Source organism: Folsomia candida, unplaced genomic scaffold (genome assembly GCF_002217175.1).
Source record: "Folsomia candida strain VU population unplaced genomic scaffold, ASM221717v1 Fcan01_Sc011, whole genome shotgun sequence".
Lineage (NCBI taxonomy): Eukaryota > Metazoa > Arthropoda > Collembola > Entomobryomorpha > Isotomidae > Folsomia > Folsomia candida.
In genome coordinates this window covers 4,039,373-4,063,431 of record NW_019091203.1, presented here as the reverse complement: position 1 = coordinate 4,063,431, position 24,059 = coordinate 4,039,373, and the positions used below count along the sequence as shown (strand labels likewise).

Here is a 24,059-nt window from a genome sequence, read left to right as displayed (position 1 = left end):
ATAAAACACCCACGTACATACGTACGCAAAAAGTACAACCAAGCTCTAAAATAAAATATGAAATAAAATAATGATATACATATGTATCTACATATGTAAAACCTTTAGCGTTTCAGAAAACGTAGTAAATACTTTAAAACAGTATTATAATTTGTGAATGTAGGTATCGCACGAATTGGTCTTGACCAGTCCAACTTCCAAAATATTTTTACATGGACACATATGTACATACTTTTAAAGGGAAAAAATTCCTCCCCAATTTTTCAGATATCGTAACAAATTGTGTATTATTTACATATTTATACAGACGTGACATATGTACATACATACGGTTGGACATTCTTGAGCAACTTACATACTTTTGAGAAATAAACGCTAACGTTTTAAGCATCAAGTTATATTTGATGTTTTCTGAAATTTGTGTATGCTTATACATTTATGAGCCGAATTTCCGAAATCTATTTACATTCGCAACTGCTACAGAAAACCCTTCTGAAAGGATGCTTAATTACGGAATAAATTGTAAAAGTATAAATTTAATATATTATTTAAGCCAACAATTAAAAATAGTGAAACAAATTACTTCTTCTCTAAAGTATGAAGGCGACCGTAGTGTTTGACCAAGTTTTGAAAAGAAACGACATTCTTCCCACAAAAGTAGCATTCGTGCTTCTCGGCATTATGCTGTCTTTTGTGGACCCTTAAATTCCAAGTCGAGTGACTCCTGTACTCACATTTGTCGCAGGCATGAATCTTCTCCCTGCTCGAGAGGTGTGCCGAGGCCACGTGGCGGGTCAAATGACTCGACATCGGAAACCTTTTGTCACAAAGTGTGCAACAAATATTCCTCTTCTTTTCATGACCTACGCGGATGTGGTTTCGGAAGCCAAAACTAGTAAAGAAGGTTTGAGGACAAAGTGGGCACTTTGAAATTTTTCGAGTGGATTGATCCAAATGAGTCGCCTGGAAAATATTTATGTAGCAATGGAGATCTCGCAAAGTATACTCACAAATTTGGACCAAACTAGTGTCAATCGATCATAAATATAATTAGTATGAAATTCGCAAATGTCCGACAATCCTCTAGTTTAGCCGAGATATTTTGCGTAAAAATGGTAGAAAACGCACCCAGGAGTTTGGCAAATTTTTTTTCTAAATTCGCTGCGTATTTTTCACGCTTCCGATGTAAATATCTCCGCCAAACCTGCCCATAGTTTTATTTGCAAATTTTATACTAATTAAATTCGTGATTGATTGACCCTGGTTTGGTCCAAATTTGTGAGCATACGTTGGGACACCTACAAAAAATTGTACTTTTACTCATTTTTACAAGATAAGAATTTATTTACTTATGCATATTTATTTGTACCTCATGACGTTTCAAGGACTCCGTTTTTGCGAAACCTCTCCCACAAGTGGCACAACTAAACGGTTTTTCGGTCGTGTGAGTGGAAATGTGACGATCAAGGCTGGCCCGGCGATTAAATTCTTTCCCGCAAAGTGTGCACCGATACAAGACCGGATTTTCGGAATGTTCAGCTTTAACATGGCGCGAAATATGGTTCTGGTTGAGATAAGTTTTCTCGCAACCGGGAAATATGCAAGGGAAGCGGGGTCGTTTCCCCGATCTGTGCACGGCGACCATGTGCCCGAGTAAAGAGCGGGAATTGAAAAACTCCCGCTGACAAACATTGCACCTGGGTCGGACCCGGTTGCTGTGGGTTCGTCTCATGTGCTCCGTCAGGGCGGCCGGGCTTTTCTTAATTTTCCCGCAAATCTAAATATTAAATATAATAAATATTAAGTATGCAAGCTAATTTTAGCCGTAAATTTAAATTTTTGAAAGGTCCACCTCGCATTTTTTCTTCACATGCGTAGCAACGTGTTGATTAAAGTTGTGCTTATTGTTGAACGTTCTTGAGCACTGGGAACATTCCCATAGCTTAATTTGTTTCAGATCCATTTTAATGGATCTGAAATTTTATCAAATATATTTTACTTAAATTTTTTACTTTGCTTTGAAAATGCTTGGCATTTTGTAAACCAAAATTCTAGCCGTACCACGTCTTATTCCAGGCACTTTTATTACTACGTGTGTATTTGTATGTATGCAAATCGGGTTTTAGTAGCGAGTTCAGCTTTCCTTTTTCTATTAAAAACCAATCTTGTTTGGAATCCCTATGTGCTTTATGTATGTCTCTGTCATTCATTTTCGTAGAGTTTGACCCTTCACCGCAGGCAGTGAACCGTTTGCTTCATGCTATATGAAGTTTGTTCCTATCTATACCCATGTTAGCTCCCAATCGTCTGCTTCGTTAAATTCTGGACAATTTTATCTATTTCGTACTTACATATATTTTAGCCCTGGTGGACCGCAAACCATGAAGATTCTTCATTATATGAAGCTTATCAGTTACTCTCGTGCAAATTAATACCCAGATACATATGTAAGTCTATCGCCACATTTACGACACATCCATGATACTCGTTCGAAACTCATTGTGTAACATATTTATGTAATATGAAAGATTAAATTAACTTTAAATATGCATGTACAACCAGGCCCCGTTTTAGGTATAGGCGAGCTAGGCAACCGCCTGGGGCGCCAGATTTGCGAGGGGCGCAGGCAGGCGCCCCTACACACTAGATAAAATCGACTTTGCGGAATTTTAAAATCTGTTGTGGAAAATAACATAAAAACTGACTTTCACTGAAATCTGTGCTACAAAATTCTATTTGTAAGTTACTCACAAATTTTAACTTGCGAAACTTTAAATTTTAGGAATAAACTGCAATTTTTTCGTAACACTTTATAATGCAGCAGTGTGAGGTGGTTACCTCCGATTTCCGCCGGACTAATGTAAAATTGTTCACTCGCAGAAATAATATACTTGAATGCGATTTCTTCCCAAATATATGGAGTAATTTTTTAATAAATTTTCAGCCACAAGCGGGATTTTTAAAACTTTCATCGTATTTATCAAATTTTAACCCGACCAAAAAAATATGCACAACGTTTGCTAAGAATAGTTTCTAGCAAATTATAAAATCCATTTTTGTCAATCTTTTAAATCAAACAAAAATAGTGTTTTGAGCCTCTAAAGATTTAGAAAAACTTGTAGCATCAACTTGTAGGGCTGACAAATCCGTTCCTAATTTTCAAATCCGGATTTCGGATTATCCGTTATTCTTGGGACCCAAATCCGGATTTAAATCCGGATTTGAATTATTTATTGTTATTACTTATTTCCTTGATATTTGAACGAATCAGATCGATGTCAGATAGTAGAATTATTAATTTTAATTGCAATCTCAGCTTTTTTAGAAGTTAAAATATTTCTGAAAATTTTCTGATGATGCAGGTTATTTCTCGGCATTTTTCTCAGAACTGGAAAAATGTAAAATTTCAAATAAGTGAGTTTGACGTCGGATATGATAAACTAACTATATTTGTAATGAATAGCATGCTAATTTTTTTAAATTCACACTTCTCGCAAAGATATGAAGCTTTACATCGTAAAAAATATGAATATTTAAGTTAGGGAAATCTGAATTCGTCTCTAAATGAAATCCGGATTTCGAAGTATCCGAAATCCGAAAAATCCGGATTTTTCGAATTCGGAGTATCCGGATTTGTCAGCCCTACTTGTAGCATCAACTCCTGAAAATTATAATAATTTGTATAATTTCATTCTAATCAAAATTGTACCGAATTTTTAAAATGGTAAAATTGTTACATTTATAGGATTAAAAAACCGGGAATTGGCTGTAATTTTATTTTTAAATTCTACCACATTCGTAATCCCGCGGATTCAGCCAACAAGAAAGGCATGTATTCGATGTCAATATGGTTTTGTATATTTCAATTGTTTGAATTTCGCCGGGGTCACGATTTTAGACCTCCAAACTGTCCTGGGCGAAAAATTCCTGTGGGCGTCAGAAAAACCATACACGGCCATACGATAGCTCGTTTTTTTCGTGAGGCCTTGCCGCCTCCAACAAAAAATATAGGAAAGTCGACAAAAAATTATCCATGGAGTTTTATTTTTGGCCTCTCATTTTGAATCTTTAAAAAAATGTTTACCTTTGACCTGTGTGTGACATTAAAAATCGACGATGCGGAAATTGTCCGTATGTAGATACTTTTGACATTTGTTCCCGAAGTTCGGAATTTTAGAATTTGTGGGATCATATCGAAATAAAAAATATGTCGTTGCATCTACAATTTCGTGACATATTGTAGTTAGATGTAGTACATAAAGGTGTTTTCGAGCGCCGATGGTGCGAGCACGTAGGGGCGCCATTATCGTTTTGCCTAGGGCGCCACATCGCCTAGAACGGGGCCTGTCTACAACTTAAAATGTATTCACATCGAAAAGAACGGATTTGGCAGAGAAAGGGTTCACAGAAAATCCCATGTAATTTTCAGGATGAGCCGATTTTCCGTTCACCACCTGCAGTGAGGGTTAAAATTCTCTGAAAGTGGACAGCACACTTTACCCAGGCATTCAAACTGAGGCTGGCTATTTTTATAAAAATGGGCAAATGAACCCATCAATTCTGGTTATTATTACTCGAGACCAAGTTTAAAACTACCCCTTTTTAGGCCCATCAATTACATATATATGGACACTAAGGATGGAGCTTGTCCGTGTCAAGCGAATATATGTCATATTTGTCATAAATGTCATATTTGTCAATTTGTCCGTCCAATTTGTCACGATTTCAATATGTCCGACATTTATGACAAATATGACGGACAAATTGGACAAATTGGACAAATATGACATTTTGTCAATATTCCCCATTTATGTTAGAATTTGTAATTGAGTCTTTGGAATGCCTCCTTATCAAGAAAATAAACGTTGGCACACAAATTGATTTAATTCGATTAATTAAGCTAGGGAAAATTTTAAAATCATACGATGGAGTTCGTAGAGTAAGATATTGCGGATTTTAAGACAGGAGTTGTCTAAATCTTCAAATAAGGGTACAACAGCAAAAGTAAACGAGACAAGTGCACTTAAGTAATTGATTTAATTAATTTACCTACAGTCAATGGAAAAAGTATTGGCAACCCCCACGCCAGCTAAATAAAATTGGCTGTAACGTTGGAATGCATTATACAATTGGCATGAAAATTTGTAGGCCTTTAGCAAATATAATGTAGTTCTCGATTATAGTCATGTTTTATTGATTAAAATTAGATAAACACAGTTTTTAAATAATTTGTTGGAAAATTCGCAAAATTTACCCGCAAAAAGTATTGGCAACATGTGGCCAAATTAATTACGCAAAACAATTTTCTTAATCAGCTACCACATTTCATTACGGTAAGTTAATTAGATGAGCAAATATGACGTTAGCTACATTTTAAGTCTACAGTTGTGTTGTCTGGAGCCAAAATGGCGACAACAAACGAGCTGTATTGGCGCCGCGAGAAATAATCATGTCTCTTTCACAAAAAAGCTTTCTTATCGCAAATTCAAAGAGAAAACGTACTTTTACATATTTACTAAAGGGTGTTAATAAAGTCCGATCCCATGCATTTTTTGGAGCGTGGTTGTTACAAATTCAGCTGGAACTTTTGAACCAGTGAAGTTATTTATTTCAAATTTTTACCATGGGAGGAACAACTAAACGTGTAAGTCATGAGCATCTTAGAGTTGAGATACAAACATTGCATCAGCAGGGGCTTAAACCTACAGAAATTGTGCAAAAATTGGGCTGCAGCCGCAGAACTGTTTGGAAATGGAAGAATACAAATTTTGTCCACGACAAAAAGCGACCAGGGCGACCCAGAAAGGTGTCACCTACCACAAAAAGAATGATTAAAAACAGACTTTGCAAGAAAACCGGTAGTTCATTACGTAATTGAGCAAGGGAGTTAAATGACTCAAAACGCTATAAAGAGAAGAAGAAGCAAATTAACTGTGTGACCGTGCAAAAATTTGTGAAAACTACGAAGTGGGGTCACACAGCTTACAAACTAACCAAAAAAACCTCTCATGTCACAAAAATATATCGATGACCGTCTGAAATTTGAAGAACTCCTTCAGAAAAGTGCCCATTTGAGTGAAAAAAGACTTGGTGAAGAATTGCGCAGTCACATCCTTTGGACTGACGAATCTATTATTGAACTATATCCAAAATTGAACCAACAAAATGTTCGTTACAGGACAGAAAACAAATCGGATGTACCATCAAGAGCGATCCCAAAATTCGGGCTTAAAGTTATGGTAGCGGGTGGATTTTGTGCACGTTGCGTGACCCCTCTACATATCATACCAAAAGGCCAATCAGTCAATGCAAAGCATTATATGGAAAAAATATTACCTATCTATTTCGATAGCATGGGGAACAAGGAAATATTTCCGAATGAAAGAAAAATAGTTTTCATGCAGGATGGTGCTATAGCCCATACAGCAAAAGCGAGTTTGAGTCTCATCAAGACGCAAGTTTCAACGGTCTGGAGCAAGGGGGTGTGGGCCGCTAACGGCCCAGATTTGAATCCCCTGAAGAACCAGTGGTCCATACTTAAGGAAAATGTATACAAAGAGCCACAACCCCGGACGAGGGAAGAGCTAGTAAAAAAAAGTTCAAGATGTATGGAATTCGATTTCCAGAGGCACATTGGAAAAATTAGCACAGAGCCTTAAACAAAGAGTTGAGGGCATGGTTAAAGTAAATGGTAACAAGACCAAATACTAAGGTAAATATGTCGAACATTTTTTGTAAGTATCACGTGTAGTTTTTTTTTATACTAGCCTTCACTTTTTTACAGGAAAAATGGGATCGGACTTTATTAACACCCTGTATTTAAAACGTAGGCAAGAAATATAAAATCACAATCTCAGTTTCTACTTTTCCATGGTGCGGAAGAAAAAAGTCACCTACGCCAACGAGCCACTGATGAATCAAGCAAATTTATCACTCGAGATCGGAAGATTTCAACTCCCAAAACCATGTTGAATTTGAGAACCAACTGTGGCGTCAACATATCATGCAATATTGTGATCAATGAAAAATCATGCCATGGGGTTTCAGGGTCCAGAAGCCCGACTGACACGAGGGTCCCCAAAACGAACCACCTCAATAAATTCGAATGGACTAAATACCACCCTGAATAGACTTCCAATGAATGAAAAAGGTTCTGCTGGTCTGACATAAGCATATTTTACTTATTCGGAGCCAATTGAATGGTTCAAGTCTGGCGGATGCCATAATAGGCTCACAAAAACGAATATGTTCCTATGACAGCTAAACACAGACAAGGAACGATTATGGTTTGGGGTTAAATGACTGGGGATGGCGTAGGTAGCTGGTCATTATCGATGGAATCATGACCAATGAGGTCCAAATAATCATTCTAAACGATAATTTGAAATTATTTGTTAAAAATCTGACCTATGAAGGAATTTTATATTCCAAAAATTCAGTGACCCCAAACATGTAGCCAATTTAACGATGCAAGGTTTTGGAGATCGAAAAGGTTAAGCTTCTTTTGTTGATTGCACAGTCTCCCCATGTGATTCTGATTGTCCGGATTGAGAAAAGAGGACCTGGTGGGAAACCACTCTTCGAAAAACGAGCTTGTCAAAAGTTCGAAGGAAGTGTGGGCAGCCATATAGAAAAGCGTTATAAAGAAACTTGTTGAATCAATTCCACGACGTATTTTTGCTCGTATTGCGTAGAGGGGAGGTGCTACGTAATACTAGAAGCAGTTTGTCATAACAAAATTGGCGTTTCTTTGATTTATGATTTTTTAAGTTAAGGGTTGCCAATACTTTTTGCGGGTAAATTTTGCAAATTTTCCAACAAATTATTTAAAAACTGTGTTTATCTAATTTTAATCAATAAAACATGACTATAATCGAGAACTACATTATATTTGCTAAATGGGTACAAATTTTCATGCCAATTGTATGATGCATTCCATGGTTATAGCCAATTTTATTTAGCTGGCGTGGGGGTTGCCAATACTTTTTCCATTGACTGTATGATACAACTTATCTATTGTTTCCAACTTTACCAATTACCATTTTATCAATGGTATTGATGCTGGATATACATAAGTAATTGTTTACAGACAAATGTTTGAATTAAAAAATTCCTATGTGGACTCAATAGGAGAGACCCTCTACATGCCCCTCTTAGATCTTGATGCCCTTTGAATATTTGAGACCTCTAATCTAATGTGGGACGGCCACATTTGCGTCCACCACACCTCCTCAATGTGATAACAGCTACAGAAGTTACCAACTTCTATCCACCAAAAATCCAATTTTGCTCGTACATATATTGATAAAATTTACATTTTTGTGATCCCAGATATTTGGATGATCATATCCAGTAGACTAAACTTTTTTGAAATTTTCGAAATTTTGAGACATTTCACAATTATTTGAAAAGATTCAAAAAGTTTAGTCTACTGCTTAAAATAAATGTCGATTACATTGACAACTGTTCATTTTTGAAATTCAAAATGTCATAAATGTCCAATTTGTCTGAGATTTAAGTGTCGGACAAATTGGACATTTATGACATTTTGAATTTGTCAAATGTGTCATATTTGTCATATTTGTCACAAATTTTAAATGTCTGACAAATTGGACATTTATGACATGTCAATATGTCAATTTGTCAATGACATATCATGACGGCACATCCCTAATGGACACCCTTACAATACTCTCCATTTAGTAATGAAAAAGTCTTGAACAAGTCGAGCCGGACTGGAATTTCGGTTTACACAAATCCAAAGATATTTTTTCAAGTGCAAATTGTAACTGAATCCTTTCGCCATAAATAATTTCGATGGCTCCTCAGCCAGAAAAGAAATGGTAATGTCCCACGTGCTCAAAAACTTTTAGAAGTAAGCGTGGCTTACAAGATCACGTCGTCATTCACGATCCCGTTGCGAGGATAAAATGCGAGGTGATTTTTATATTAATTAAATATCTAAGTTAGTGACATTTACACAAATTAGCTTTGCAATTATCCGTTAGGTTTGCGGCAACTTTGCGAAAAATTCAGTCGCTCTATCAGCACACATGAGGAGAGTGCACAGCAACCGACAACGTCCCAAGTGCGATGCTTGTGTCAGCGGGAATTTTACAACTCCGTCACATTACGGTGGCAATAGACGCCATTCACGGATCGGGAGAACGACCCCGTTTCCCATGTACATTTCCCGGCTGTGAGAAAACCTACCTGAACCAGCGCCACGTTTTGCGACATGTGAAAACTGAACACTCCGAAAATCCGGTCCAATTTTCGTGCACACTTTGCGGGAAAGAATTTAAGTACACGACACACCTTGAGCTTCACATTCGGACTCATACGACCGAGAAGCCCTACAAGTGCGGCACTTGTCGGAAGAGTTTCACGCAAAAAACAAGCCTGGAAAGCCACTAGGTAAATAGTATATTTTGCCATGCAGAAATCAAGGGAAAATAACAATCCTAATTTATGTACACATTTTTGAAGTAATTTCATCCGTAATGTTCTTGAAAGTATACCAATGCAAACTCTAAATAAAAATAAGCACAATTTGCATATGGTTGAGTACAAAACCGTATTATACAAACAATTGGTAAAAATTAGCAAATTTTCCCATTCGGTCAACAACTTTGGACAAATTTTACAAAGCGGTCGAATAAACTTTACTTTTTGGTTGTGTGATCAACCTTTTTACTTACTCAACCTTGCGCAAATTTTACTTATTTTTATTTTTGCATTTTACAGGAGACCCACGTTGACAAATCGAGCCGAAAAATTGTCCCGTGTCACCTCTGCCAAGGGACTTTTTTGGGTAGAAGAGCACTCAAATATCACATCTTGGTGGGACATGAAAATCAGAGGAATTATCCCTGCACCTTGTGTCACAAGAGATTCACAACGGTGAGAAATATGAAAAACCACGTGGACGCGGTACACCCCTCGAGCAAGGAGAAGATTCATTCCTGCGACAAATGCGAGTACAGGAGCCACTCGACTTGGAATTTATGGCGGCACAATAGACGATGTCAAAATATTGCGAATCGACGCCAATGTTACTTCTGCGGAAGACAGTTTGCCTACTTCAAAGCATTGGTGACCCACCTCGGACGAGTTCACACGTTGGAGGTGTGATAGTAAATGGAGTGAAATATTGTATTCCTTAATCTGCTTAAGAGATTTTTATTCGTGAAATGCAAACATCATCATTTTTATGGAGCTTTGTTAATGAATATTCGTAAATGTTTATGTATTTTCACTATTTAGGTGTATTTCGCTCTTGACTGTGCAAAAATGTGTTCACTTCATCTGTTCATCCACAACTTTAACACATTGCTAGTTATTTCAATGCTAAGTAAAACTTCAGTTCATAAGGTTAAAATTAAATGAATTGTGTGGGTTTTACTCTCGACATCTGTGACACAAAGATCGAAGATTCGATCTTTAAAGTTTGAGACGACAAACCTGGCGATGGCATAATTGCTGTCGCCCATCTCCACCCCCTCGTCTCCTCCCCCTCATCTCCACCCCATCTCCTCCGATATACATTTCTTCTCCTTCAAATCCTTATTCTTCTCTCCGTGTCATCTCCTCTCCTCCCAACTATATTTTTTTGTATTACACTATGTATTTAACATAGGTTTGGCGAATTACTTGTGACACAAACTATTAAAAAATTATTATTACTTTTGTAACTAGAAACATTTTTTGAATTTTATTTTATTCTGTTCAAATATGTATAACGATATGATTCCTCAAAATAATAATTCCTAGCTATACTATTAATTAAAACCTAATTTGCATAAATTGGGTAATTTAGCAAAATTTTGCAAATTTGAATTTTCAACATGGTTTATATGTACCTACGAAAATTCACACAGGACGAGCACTTAAATATTTTGTACGTGCATATCATCAGATAAGCTTTTATCTCGCTCGAGATGATAAGCGGGTGGCTTAAGATCGATAAATTCCTTTATCACACACGTCACCTGTACTCACAGCCTCGCCCAACATTCATCACCTCTGTGTAAAACTTGAAAAATGAAAAAATCTTTCCATGGCGAAAAAGGATTTGGCAAACACTGATTTACAAGTCTCCAACGACTTTATTGACAACATTACAACGTTCGAATCCTTCCTGGGTCATGGCGCATTCGGAATCGTTCTTAAAGCAAAAATATCATCAGATTTCTACGCCGTGAAATTTATCCTTCTTAACAAAACCTTAACTCAAGACGAGGCACGTCGCGAATTTGAAATTCCTCTCGCGCTTGACGAACACGACACTATTGTAAAAATTCATCAATTCGTAGAGAATAAAGTCCTGTCAGTTTCCCAGGTAGAAAAAATTCTACAACTTTCACACCCCGCTATTGACCATAGTGGGGAAGAAGCTCTGCGACATGGAGAATCGATAAAATGGACATGTATACAAATGGAGCTCTGTGGAAGGAGTTTCAAACATTGGTTGGACGAATTCAAACCACTCAAGGACTCAAATTTTGACTCAAATGAAGCAAGCCGTCATTGTGAAAAACTTGGTGGATGGCGTTCACTGGCGGAACTAGGGGTACGCAGGGTACGTCCCACGTATCGGCCCACGCTTAGTAACGGCCCCCGCGGGGGCCGTTACGTCGAGGGGTCGGGGCCCCGGCCCCTCTACTTCGTCATATATATATTATTCGAACTTATTCAATAATAAATTTTTAAAAACTAAAAAATAATGTCATCACCAGTTTAATAATTTTAACTAACTGTATTTAACTGGTAAATATGTTAAACTTTGGGCCCCCAAGTTTTAGTTTGTAAAAATGTCTGGAATTATTGAAATGTCTTTAATTTGTACACATTTTTAAAAATGTGCAAATTTTTTTAATTCGATAAAATTTTAGAAATTGTGAAAACTATGTAATGTGTAGAATTTTTTAAGCCATGCAATAATTGCTTTGAGATTCTCTAATTTTTCGAAATAATTCATTTGTTTGATAATTTGTTTGAAGAAATTATGAATTATTTTCGAAATTTGGCATGGGAATAACAATTATATATTATGATTTTTTATTTACAAAAGGCTAATTTGGGCCTTATCTAATAGGTGTCAACTTGACACTGTCAACCACTAGCTGGCCGTGAAATCACAAATAGTGGAATGCTCAGCTAGTTCATTTTTAAAAAACTTTTAATTTTCAAAAAATTATCGTTTTTTGGGTTTCTAAAAATTCAGAAATAGCATGAGAATATCAAATTTTTGAAATTTTTAAAAATGAATTTTTATATTTTCAGGGATGTAATTCTGAACACAAATTGGGTTTAATTTTTGAAATCGGGCTAAAATTAGAAAATTTACAGCGTTTTTAAAAATCCGAATTTTGGCTGAAATTTTTTTTGAAAATACCTCCACGGGCGTAAACATGCCCATTCAGAAAAATGAAAAAATACGGGTCCACTTATTTTTGAGCGTGAACAATTTAAAATTAGTCCGGTGGATATCGGCGATAACCACCTCACACCATCGCATTGTAAGCTCTCCACGCTCATATCGCACGCTGCATTGACATGAAAGAAAAATCATGTTTGTTTTTAATTTCTGTTCAACTTTGGACTTTATCTTTTTCCAAAATTTCAAACAATTTGCCAAAAAATTTATCACGCTTCGCAAATACATGAATTTTTTTAAATTTAAGCAGCTTCTTGAAACTATGCACTTGTTTCAACTTTCTGAAACTATGCAATAGACTTTATCTGCTTTAAATTTATGCAAAATTTTGAAATTGTGAAAATTTTGTGAAAAATTGCAACGTTCGGAATTTGTGGGGTTTTTGTGAAATTATGAAGATTTTTTGACATTATGGAGTCATGAAATTTCTTACATTAGCTAATTTTTATTTGATTTGCAATAATTTGAAATTGTGCAAATTATTCGAAATTTTTAAGAAATATTTGAAAAGTAGTTAAAAATCTAGAAAAATCTAAAAAAAGGTTAAGTTGCTCTGGATGAAAGGTAAGATACAAACTTGTGGGAATGAGATTAATTTAAGCAAGATGAAGGTTCAATTAAGGTTCCCATGGATGACGCGTTGGCGCGTAATCTCACTCTGCCCATATCCAATGTATTCCATTGTATTCAATTTGCTATTTGTGCACACTAATTTTTTTCAAAACTGAATTTTCTAATTTTTCAAAACACCAAGGTTTTGTAGTACCAAAAATTAGCTTTACATTAAAATATCAAAAGTTGCATTTATCTCAAAACTCATATAGTTGATCCGATTGTAGAAATTGCATTTGAATACATTGGATAGGGGCAGAGTGAGATTACGCGCCAACGCGTCATCCATGGGAACCTTAAGGTTGAATTATCAGAGGTAAAAACTTCGTAAAAAATGTTCTTATAGTTCCCGAGAAATATTTATTTTTCGTGATGGCACGAATCCGCTGAACCCCCCTCCCTATGTGTCACATTTTGTCACGGATACCTGGTACCCCTCCTCCCATACTCAACGTGGCATAATTAATGGACCACCCCTGAGGTGTCAAATTTAATCCAACATTTTTAAATCCTGTCAATTATTTGAAATTTTAACAAAATATGAAAAGTTATGTGGCTACAGGTTAAAATTGGAACACCGGTTTAGAGCTGGGAATTAGTTTAAGCAAAAATCTAATTTATATTAACAACGGTTTAACACTCTTGTTATCCGGTTTTGTAAAGCAAATGGTTCTAAGTGTGTCACAAATACTGTTCTTTCCAAACCCGGCTTTACACACTCAAAAATCTGGTTTGAACATGTTAACACCACAAACTGGGATGGCGCATATATAAAATAATTCTTATAAATGAGAAATAGTAGTTCTGAAATACCTTATTATCACGTTTACATTGAATTTTAATTTGCTTTAAAATTTAGCTGTCTATATTTATTTATAACCTTTCTTTAAAGTCTCACTACAATACACAGATTTAAAATTAAAAATCGGTTTACAGCCGGTTTTGTGGAGTATGAAAATTGCAGTTTTCCAAAAATCTGATTGATCCAAAACTAATCTTACCAGAATGTTAAAAACAATTTAAAGCCGGATTGTCGAGTAATTGTTAAAATCGGAAAACCCAAAAACTATATAGTACATACATACATACATACATAAATACGTAATTTGTTATTTGAAACAAGTCATTTCCTATTTTCATTCATATTTTGCTAACTAAAACCAAATAACGCAACGTATTTATGTTGAATAAAATGATGTGAATGTCTTTAACAGCAAATGCTAAAATTCATAAAAAATTACAGGCACATATCCATTGGCAAAAGTAAATTTAGATAGGCCCCCAAATCTTGGTCACGTACCGGCCCCCAATCTATAGTTCCGCCACTGATGGCGTTTCTACACGACAACAAAGTTATACATCGCGACCTTAAAACCGATAATATTATGTTCGCTAGACAAGAATATAGCTTACCAATTAAAATTGGTGATTTCGGGTTGGCAGCATGGGTCCTCCCTGAAGATAGTAACTCACACATGGACACGGTTGGGACGAGAAGGTATGTTTTGATTTTATGGGTTGTTAGGTCAGCAGAATTAGGATATCGGCTCTATTTTATAGAGTTTTACGTAAACTCGTTCTCAAATAAAAACGTTAATAACCTAAATAATCAATAACAGGTACATGGCACCGGAAGTACTGGATGGAAAGTACTCCTACCAAACCGACCTATTCGCTTTGGGCCTAGTTCTCTGGGAAATAACAGCCTTACTCCCATCCAAGAAGAGGACCAGCTTATTCGATAAATTGGTGAACGACGTAAACGAAGAATTAGTCGAGGAACACCCACTCCTACGGGAAGGGTCTCGGGAAATTATTATATCCTGCACCAGAAGGAATCCCACAAATAGATTGGACAACATGATCCGTGTCCTCCAAATCGTTAATTTGCCTAGAGCAAGAATTCCTGTGCAAGAAGTCGTTGCCAACACGTGCGAGGAGTTAGAACTGTCTCAAATTTGCTACAAGCGGATGCACCATCATTCTAGAAGATGACACATACGCATGCGGCATTACCATGCGTGTGGACCACGTGGCGATTGTGGGTCAAGGATCCAACACTGTAATTGATTTAGGTCATGATAACCTAATCAGCATAAGAGCGTGTAATTGCACCCTTTCTAAGCTAAAAGTCGCATGTTCTGCTGGAATTAGTGGCCGGAGTAGGATAACGATAAGTGGATCGCGGAACAAGCTCGAAGATATAGACGTTACAAATTCTACGTGGATAACAATGACCCCATGGCGTTAACATTTACCGGGAGGGAAGTTTGCATAAGAGGAAGGTCCTATGTGTTTGAGAAAGTTCGCATTGAAAACAACTCAACGTCTAGATATTTTGGAATTATTGTTCAGCAAGATGCAAATCATATTGACATTTCCGACCTAGTCGTCATACGAGGACTTGTGCAAATGTTTTTTCCGGGAAAAGTACTGCCCTTCGAGGTGCGAGATATGATGTGCCAGCAAATCCTTTCCAAATTATCGCGTTTCTACCAAGTGACACCCAGATATTTGGTCGACAAGATTCTACGGCAAGATTAATGATATTTCTGGCTGGATTAAAGTATTTCCTGGAGGACATTACTTGTAACCGTGTTGACATTAAGGCCAGCCAGATAGCTTTAACCGGTGTACAGTGCAGTGGGACTATTCGAATTGTGGAAGGACTAGATGGGATCACATTGACCAGGTGCCAGGCAAGAAAATTTTTTGCAAGGTCAACAATCACCATGACTCGATGCGAATTCGAGGCCTTGTCAAGCTGAATTGTTTTGCGAAAATTTTGAAAGCAGTGAATACATATATTGCCTTATGTGGTTTCATAATATTTTGTTAGCTTTCCAAAATATTTTTATTCATACATACATATCTCTTAAGTTCGTTAAGGTTATACATACTTCTGATATTTTATGAGTGCATAATATTCGAAATCCATTTATAAATAAAAGCTACACAAATTTGCGCAAACCATCATGATTACGGAATACAATGCTTCTAATAAATAAGTTCCTGTGGAATAATTGAATAATTTGTGATTCTACATATCGAATTATAATTTAAGAACTATTATTATTATTAGCTCACCCTGCGTAGCATGAAAGCTATTGAATTCCTCTTGTCCGTCTGTCTGTCCCGTCCGTCCGTGTGTTCACGAGTTTTTTGCATCAATTGATGCTAATTAAGAATCCCCTTGTCCATTATTGAGCATCTTAATCGCACCATTAGTATCGAAGAATCCGTGACTCAATTGGTGCGAATTAATGCAAAACATCGATAGTGAAAAGACTACAATTTTGGAATTACTAGCACCTTTGGGGTCGAATAATCGGTTATCGAAAATGATGCGAAATAATTGGTATAATCTATGCAAAATTCACCAACAGTGAAGAATAACTGGAAGAAATAATCACAAAAATTTTACATCACGATTTAATTGGTTCGTGCCAAAAGTTCAAATTTTGTAAAAGTAAATATTTATTTTCTCGCGTTATCCTACACCATTGGTGCAAAATTATATCAAATCATTATTGCAGGGTGAGCTACTTCTAACGTTACTACGGTTTATTTATATAGAATAATTATTGACTTGACTTGAACTTCTTCCAACTAAAATAAATTTTTGAAACCTTTTCGAGTGAAGAATTGTGAATGAAATTCTTAAATTGATTTTCTTTACTGACTTGGACATTGACTATATTCTTCCTCTTGGGTCGAATCCGTTTCACCGATCGGTGTGTTCGGTGAATAATTCCATTTTTCGCAATAACTCCGTGGCGGTGGAGTCAAACAAACCGAATGCAAGCAGTGAAGGGTGACGACGGTAAACTCTCACAAGTGCGTTTTACCATTCGTGGATGCCCCCAAGGAAGCATTATGGGTCCATGGTGTTTCAAAATCTACATAAATGACCTGCCAAAAGTAGTAAGAAACAGTCTGTGTATCATTTTCGCCGATGATACTCAACTGATTATCGCAGGACCTGTGCACACGCTTCCTCAACTTATAAGTAAGCTTAAATCAGACTTAATTGCAATACTTGACTGGATGGACAATAACGGAATGACGCTAAACTTGGGGAAAACTCAACTAATACTGATTGGTAGTACATCAAATTTGAGTAAGGTTGGAGTTGTAGAATTTGAAGTAAATATTACTATTAAGTATTACTATTAAGAGTCAAAACGAGTTGAAAAGTCTTGGACTCATCATTGATTCAAAGCTCTCTTGGATAAAACATATAAATCACGTATCAAGACGTTTTCATGTAGTTGCTACATCTTTATACCCTCTAAAAAGGGTCATGAGTCGGGACAGTCTCAAACTAATATTTCAAGCGTGCCTAATTTCACTACTTAACTATATGGTAATCATCTGGGGGTCAGCATGCTCAGCAAATCTGAAAACATTAGATAAGTCAATTCGCCGAACAGCTAGATTTGTATTAAATGTTAAAAAGTATGACCCAATTAGTAAAAAGCTGAAAGAAACCCTCAGATGGCTTCTTCCTAAAGAAAACTATTACTTTAAACCTTTTTGTTTTTTCTTTCAGACACAACAAAATCCAGTACCTTTCTTTGAAACCTTCCCTGAAAAAAATTCCCATTTTCATAGCTATCCAACACGCGCATCTAACTTACTGAGAGTCAACTTTTGCCCAAAAAACAGCATGAGTTCAAAAACCCTTCATTTTACTCCAACTATTGCATGGAACAAATTACCTACCGAATTAAAAGAATCGCATAATTTTAATGTATTCAAAACAAAATTGAAGAATTCGTTTCTAAATTATGACATTGCATTCCTCTCTACTCTATTATAATTGCAGATTGTATAACGTTTGATATCAAAATTTACTCGCTAGCTTTGGCATAATTACAATTACTACATTTTTTATAAGTATGTACATACGAATATGACAAACATTGTTCTAATTTTATTACGAGTTATGTTACCGTCAAGCGTAACAAGATTTTGTTTTAAATCAAGCTTGATGTGAATAAATAAATAAATAAATAAATAAACAAGTTGGGCCGACAAGGACCGAGCCTGTAATTTATGTGTTAAGTTTCGTATAAGTCGGGTATACACATATTTCTCGTAAAATTACAAATCGAATAAACGAGTTACATTTTATAAATTAGGTTTTTTTAAGTATTCATTGAGCCAATTTAATTACTCAAATTAAAAACCTGTTATTTTAAGCCAGGCCATATTTACAATGTTTGCTTAATATATATAGTAAGCAAAAATTTAAATCGTACCCTTTTTTGTCACGTCATAAATCCATGGTTTTCTACTTGATGGAGATTGATGATTATTATGTAATGCATCAGTCTTGTAGGAAATTTAACTTAGATTCCGATAATGACACGCATTTTTTTGCTTTTCCTTACCGATGATGACCCACTAATTAAAAAGTTTGGGAAGATTTAAAATTCATGCAAAAAATTAAATCGTACCCTTGCGGATTTTGAATGAAAATTGTGTCTAATAATTAGTTAACACTTTGAACGGCCTCGGTTTACTTGAATTACAGCTTTGATACGTCGCGACATGAATTCTACTAATTTTTTTTCAGCTCCGGTCTGACATGTACCCACACTTCGCTTAAAATAACACGCAAGCCATGTTTAGACTTGGGTTTTCGGTTCGAAATCCTCCTCGCCAAGTATGCCCATAAGTTTTCACTTAGGTTGATGCCAGTAGATCAGGCAACCCACGGAAGAGCATTAATTCCCTTTCACTCGAGGTACCGATTAATAAACTTCGCGTATTTATGGGATCCGCGTCGAAGTGCAAAATTATTTTCAACATGAGTCTCAATTTTCTCGCTCAGCGGACGTGGTTTTCCTCCAGAATTGTCTGGTGGACTTCATTGTTGATGATTGACTCAGTAAAGATAAATTTCCAACACAATTCCAAAATTTTAGGGCCCAAACCATCAAAATTCCTTCACTATGTTACACAGACATTTTCATGCATCCGGGTTTAAGGACTTCTCCAGGTTTCCACCACATCCTCATGATTGCATTTGACCTAAATATGTTGCACATGCTTCTGTCATGCTGATTGACATGTTTTCAGTCTTTCAAGATCATTTATCTGAGGACCAGGGTCCATTTATGACGCTGCGCCATATTTGATTTATAAATGACTGGCTTCATGCTCGCACTTCGACCCTTAAAGCCCCTTTCCAGGATTCGGCTTCTGATTGCTTGAGTGGTAACCGTTCTGTTGAATTGTTTTTGAAGTTCAGATACAATTTTTGGGACCAAAAGTCCTCAGTTCGTCAAGATCTTGCTGATTATATTCCAATGCTCGCCCTCGTTGATTGTTGTTTTATGTCCGCTTCAATGAAAATTGCACAAGAATCCGGTTTTCCTCCATATTTTGGCAATGAATTGGATAGTAGGCTCCTAAAACTTCGCCCCACTGCAATTTTATAGTAGCATAGCCCTTTCCTATGCAGAAAAATAAACCCTCTTTCTATCCACAGCATGTAGCTATTTTCTGCTCCTTTTGCGGGATGTCTAGCAGCATCAAAGTCAAAAAATTTGAAACCTTTTATATGCAAATATTAAAAACAGTATATCAATCGAATTTCAGTTAAAAATTATTGTTTTTGAATTCGTGGAAGAATGAGATGATCAAAAAACCGTAAGGGCACGATTTAATTTTTTGCATGAATTTTAATTTTCCTCCACTTTTTAATTGATGGTTCATTATCGGTGAGGAAAACCAAAAAATGCATTTGATATTCGGAATCTACATTAAATTTAATACAAAATAGATGTATTGCATAGTAATAATTGATTTCCATCAAGCTGAGAACCATTAATTTATTACATCCCAGAAAAGGGTACGATTTAAATTTTTGCTTACTGTAGGGTAAAGCCAGTTTTGAAAATTTTACAAGCCGGAAAAATTAAACACCACATTTTCAAAATGATCCGGTTTCAGTTGCCCTTATTTGAACCTTCTACCCTTTATTCCCTCATATTCCATTTTCAACGATTTTTTAGAGCGAATTAAATAAATAGAAATTGAGATATGTAATTATTTCAAATTTTGGAAACCGCATATTGTACATAAATACCTTCAATTATTGGGGAGGCCACAATGTGTTGCGTTATTCCACAATCGTGTCCAATTTCGCGGGTCAAATAGCCAAATCCATCATAGCCCCAACTCGTGCCATAGGAATTTTTTATTATCCAGACATCCACGCCATCCTTCGTGCCGTACCCGACGAGCAGAATGACATGGTTTCCCACCGTCCCGTACCCATCATTATAGTCCGGATTGTAGCTTTCATGTTTCGAGCAGGAGATCACCTTTTTGAAAGATCAAAACCAGCATTACCACCAGATGTCTGACAGTGTAGTAAAGATTGCAATGTTTTCATCTAATTTCGGTCTACCTAATTGATTAGAAGGAATCCAGTAGTTGATCACTACCCGTTTTACATAATTATTACCGGTCCATTTCTAAACAGCACGGTTTTCAATTTATCCTCCGTAATAGGCAATTTTTGCGTGCACAGGTCCGTAACTTGTCAACGTAGTCGTAATCGGCATCCTTGCATCGCTCCGTTCTTTTCGTTTTGTTGGAACGGTACGGATAATCGGAGTCTGCAATGGCCCCACGAGCGCGCAAGTAACGGATCGCATTCTGCTGATCCCACCCAGAAACGGGGGAATCTGGTCTCCGGTAGGTCGGAACTGTAAAAATTGATTAAACCAAAAGCCATTCAGACTTACTATTTAGTACGCAACACAAGAATTTTTAAGCTAAAATCAGGGAATATTTGGCTTTATCCTAATTGTAAGAAATTGACAATTATCAAAATTCCGTAATTCCATACCACACGAAATAAGTTGCTGCTCGCTAAGTTTCACATAGTCAAATCCTGCCATTAATGCCTGACTTTCCAGTGCTCCCATCTGAAATTGATTTCCATTTTTTAATCAATGCCAATTAAATTGATTAAGCTCAATAAATTCTTTATCAATCAATGCTTACAGTCGCAAAAGTCCAGCAGGACTCGATCGGTCCCTGATCGTAAACCGGGCTGACGACATTTAATCCGTTCCATTTCCGGTAATCCAAACGGGAAGGGGTTGCCCGGTCCGATGCCTCGATAAAAACGGTTAGAATGCAGATGGACACGATGACAAAGACAAAATTCATTGCGTAAGCTTTAATCCTGGCGAAACCAATCGATTGAACTATTTTTTTAAAATGATATTAGTACACTCTAAATAATTTGGAGACAAATCGTCACCCGACGGAGGTACTATACTGCTCTATTTTTGGGTAACGATTACGGAGACGTTTTGTCACCAATGGGATATAAGTCAAAAACTCGTGTACCAAACACGCATGACGTCGCCATTAAAAAAATGCAATACTTTCATGTAAAAAAATCATATGGTCAAATAAAAATACTCACAGCTTTTTTTTTAAATTACGACGTCACATGTGTTTCGTGCACACATTTTTGACTTATTTCCCGTTGGTGACAGAACGTCTCCATAATCGTTACCAAAAAATAGAGCAGTATAGTGCCTTCGTGGGAGACGATTTGTCTCAAAATTATTTACAGTGTATGATATACATATTTGCTTGTTTTATACACTCACAGAAAAATCGACACCGAATTGATACCATGCCGGTGTCTATATATGACTCTACCGGTTTGGTGTCAAATGGACACAGCGCGGTGTCAATTATGTTGCACACCGCTGCGGTGTCAACCCAACATACCGTTGTGACAATGGCAACACCGCGAATGGAAAAAAGGTGGTGCTCAGTTATGTTGATTCGACACTGCTAGGTAACAATATATGTTCACTTTAATATATGCATGCCACCACCCGGTGACAAATCGTCCCCGGATTGTGACAACTGAACTACAACTTTTAGTAACAAATATTTATTTTACATTCATTAATATTAAGCACTTAAAAAGTTAATCAAGTATTTCAAGCATATTCACAAGTAACAAAATTATTAAACTCGCACAAATTAAATATTTTTTTCTTCATACCTTATGCAGTTTTACAGTAAAAGTTTATATGTATTTAACACGGAGATGGTCTAAAATATGAGTAAATCTATGAGTAAATCTAGTTCAATTCACTTTGCAACAAGAGATTTAATAATAATTAAATAGGTAGGTTGCCAGGTGGTCAATCCTTATTCGTCAATTTTGGCTCCCTCGTTGGGTCCAATGTTGAGTTTTAGCTTTACTGGAAACAATAAAAATTTTTATAAAATTTATAAAATTTTAGTTTTCAAAATAAAAATACACGCAATAAAATTATTTTAATTAAATGAGGGCAAATTAATGTGTTGTAGATATTAACGTACCTGAGTCAAGAAATTGGAAGTAGTCTTTAAAAAACTATTTTTTCTCTCGAAATCAATTCAACACACTGATATTAATTGTTGACTTTTTTGTGGAGAAGAAAAATGGCCGCCAAACAGTATTGAGCTCTCTCTACGAATAGACTGACACAATTTTGTGTTAGCTCCAAGTTTTGTTTACTGCGGTAACATCGCACCGTATCAATTCGACACCATTACAAGAATATCGCTGATACCTTTAGGGTGTAAACGCGTTTTTTCTTCTCACAAGGGAACATACCGAGGTGTCCAACAAGTTAAGGGTCGACACCTATACCAAAATGACCACAATACATGACTTATTAAACAAACTGAAGGAATTTCCGTGTAAAATTCACTTTTCGTCACGTTGTGACGATATTTGTGACGAGCGCATGACCATCGGGTTGCCAGCGGGAGAGGTCGGCCGCTGAACGATCAGATAGATCGAACACATGTTGTCTTCAGAGATCTCAAATTTCAAATAACTAACACGCCTCTAATTTTTTCAAAATTTCATAATTATTTCAAAATTTCATAATTATTTCAAAATTTCATAATTATTTCAAAACTTCATAAGTTTTTTAAAATTTCAAAATTTTTTCAAAATTTCGAAATTTCTTAAAAATTTCAAAAAGTTTTTTCAAATTTTAAAATGTTTTGAAAAGTTCATCAAAATTTCAGATTATTTTTAAATTTTCTTCAAAATTTCAAAATTTGAAATAATTCGAAATCTCTGGAGACGACGACGCTTCTCTGTGTTCGACGTGATCGTTCAGCGGCCGACCTCTCCCTCTCTGGCAACCGGATGGTCATGCGCTCGTCACAAATATCGTCACAACGTGACGAAAAGTGAATTTTACACGGAAATTCCTTCAGTTTGTTTAATAAGTCATGTGTTGTGGTCATTTTGGTACAGGTGTCGACCCTTAACTCGTTGGACACCTCGGTATGTTTCCTTGTCAGTGTCATTTTTCCACAACGTTTTGACACCACTTAATGGAATTGAGGTTGACACCGGTTGGTGTTAACTAAATTCTGGGTTTTGTTACCAAGTTGCTAAGAGTGTATAATCCTGTGTGCATGCGGTTTCCAATAAAAGTGCCAAATTCGTATGAAATATTGCACATTTGTGCATTTAGTTTGTTATTCAAGATTATTTACGAGCGGGACGAGTGAATCATAGTTTTTGCTATCGAGTTGCTGGTCTGTCTGTCTGTCCGTCAGAGAACTTTCGCAAGATACTCTTGCCCACTAACTCCTTGTATGTATGCAGAGTACGCGGGGTGAAGCAGATTTTCATCAGCATGTGGCATCCAGGGTGGATATGAAAAAACAAATTGAAACCTCGGCATATTGTACAAAATATTAATCAAGAAATATTATCTCTTAAATTTTTCAGAATCTTGCGTCTCTGACCTTTTACTAAAGGGTTAAACCCCGTCCGTCCGCATCATGATTCCTTGAGAACGGATGTGATTATCGACATGCGGTTTACACCAACAGCGCTTAGAATTCGCCCGGACGTTAACGGTGTAAATATCTCCGCCAAACCTGTGCATCGGCAGATAGTTCCATTTTCAAATTTCACACTAATTAAATTTGTGACCGATTGACG

At 36.3% G+C, this 24,059-nt stretch overlaps 3 protein-coding genes and 1 long non-coding RNA gene across 5 annotated transcripts; 1 reads left to right on the top strand and 3 right to left on the bottom strand.

Moving 5' to 3' along the window:
• Window positions 1-313: 313 nt before the first annotated feature.
• Window positions 314-2,097, bottom strand: LOC118436998 (zinc finger protein 436-like). Its single transcript, XM_035855730.1, has 3 exons — window positions 1,853-2,097; window positions 1,370-1,777; window positions 314-963 (listed from the first exon to the last, which is right to left on the bottom strand). The coding sequence occupies exons 1-3, from the start codon at window positions 1,961-1,963 to the stop codon at window positions 580-582; spliced, it is 903 nt and encodes a 300-aa protein (XP_035711623.1). The 5' UTR covers window positions 1,964-2,097; the 3' UTR covers window positions 314-579.
• An 11,861-nt stretch (window positions 2,098-13,958) lies between these two features.
• Window positions 13,959-15,959, top strand: LOC110854882 (serine/threonine-protein kinase Nek6). The gene is made up of 2 exons (XM_035855725.1): window positions 13,959-14,549; window positions 14,671-15,959. The coding sequence occupies exons 1-2, from the start codon at window positions 14,380-14,382 to the stop codon at window positions 15,044-15,046; spliced, it is 546 nt and encodes a 181-aa protein (XP_035711618.1). The 5' UTR covers window positions 13,959-14,379; the 3' UTR covers window positions 15,047-15,959.
• A 4,598-nt stretch (window positions 15,960-20,557) lies between these two features.
• On the bottom strand, window positions 20,558-21,244 carry LOC110854881 (cathepsin L-like proteinase). The gene is made up of 3 exons (XM_035855580.1): window positions 21,077-21,244; window positions 20,919-20,997; window positions 20,558-20,775 (listed from the first exon to the last, which is right to left on the bottom strand). Exons 1-3 carry the CDS (start codon window positions 21,242-21,244, stop codon window positions 20,558-20,560), a joined length of 465 nt encoding a protein of 154 aa, XP_035711473.1.
• Window positions 21,245-22,088: 844 nt separating this feature from the next.
• On the bottom strand, window positions 22,089-22,728 carry LOC118436983. Of its 2 annotated transcripts, XR_004835825.1 has the most exons (3): window positions 22,660-22,728; window positions 22,427-22,567; window positions 22,089-22,305 (listed from the first exon to the last, which is right to left on the bottom strand). It is a non-coding gene; the product is annotated as an uncharacterized LOC118436983 (long non-coding RNA). The 2 variants fall into 2 exon arrangements; XR_004835824.1 differs by having other exon boundaries at window positions 22,427-22,722.
• Window positions 22,729-24,059: the final 1,331 nt, after the last annotated feature.

What these genes read in the sequence shown, in the direction of transcription:
- LOC110854882 (XM_035855725.1), top strand. Translation starts at nt 14,380, where the DNA reads ATGGCGTTTCTACACGACAACAAAGTTATACATCGCGACCTTAAAACC. An exon ending in GACACGGTTGGGACGAGAAG is followed by an intron (nt 14,550 to 14,670) that starts GTATGTTTTGAT and finishes AATCAATAACAG; the next exon opens with GTACATGGCACCGGAAGTAC.
- LOC118436998 (XM_035855730.1), bottom strand. Translation starts at nt 1,963, where the DNA reads ATGGATCTGAAACAAATTAAGCTATGGGAATGTTCCCAGTGCTCAAGA. An exon ending in ATGTGAAGAAAAAATGCGAG is followed by an intron (nt 1,778 to 1,852) that starts GTGGACCTTTCA and finishes TTTAATATTTAG; the next exon opens with ATTTGCGGGAAAATTAAGAA. An exon ending in AGTCCTTGAAACGTCATGAG is followed by an intron (nt 964 to 1,369) that starts GTACAAATAAAT and finishes AATATTTTCCAG; the next exon opens with GCGACTCATTTGGATCAATC.
- LOC110854881 (XM_035855580.1), bottom strand. Translation starts at nt 21,244, where the DNA reads ATGAATTTTGTCTTTGTCATCGTGTCCATCTGCATTCTAACCGTTTTT. An exon ending in CCTGCTGGACTTTTGCGACT is followed by an intron (nt 20,998 to 21,076) that starts GTAAGCATTGAT and finishes AATCAATTTCAG; the next exon opens with ATGGGAGCACTGGAAAGTCA. An exon ending in GCAGCAACTTATTTCGTGTG is followed by an intron (nt 20,776 to 20,918) that starts GTATGGAATTAC and finishes CAATTTTTACAG; the next exon opens with TTCCGACCTACCGGAGACCA.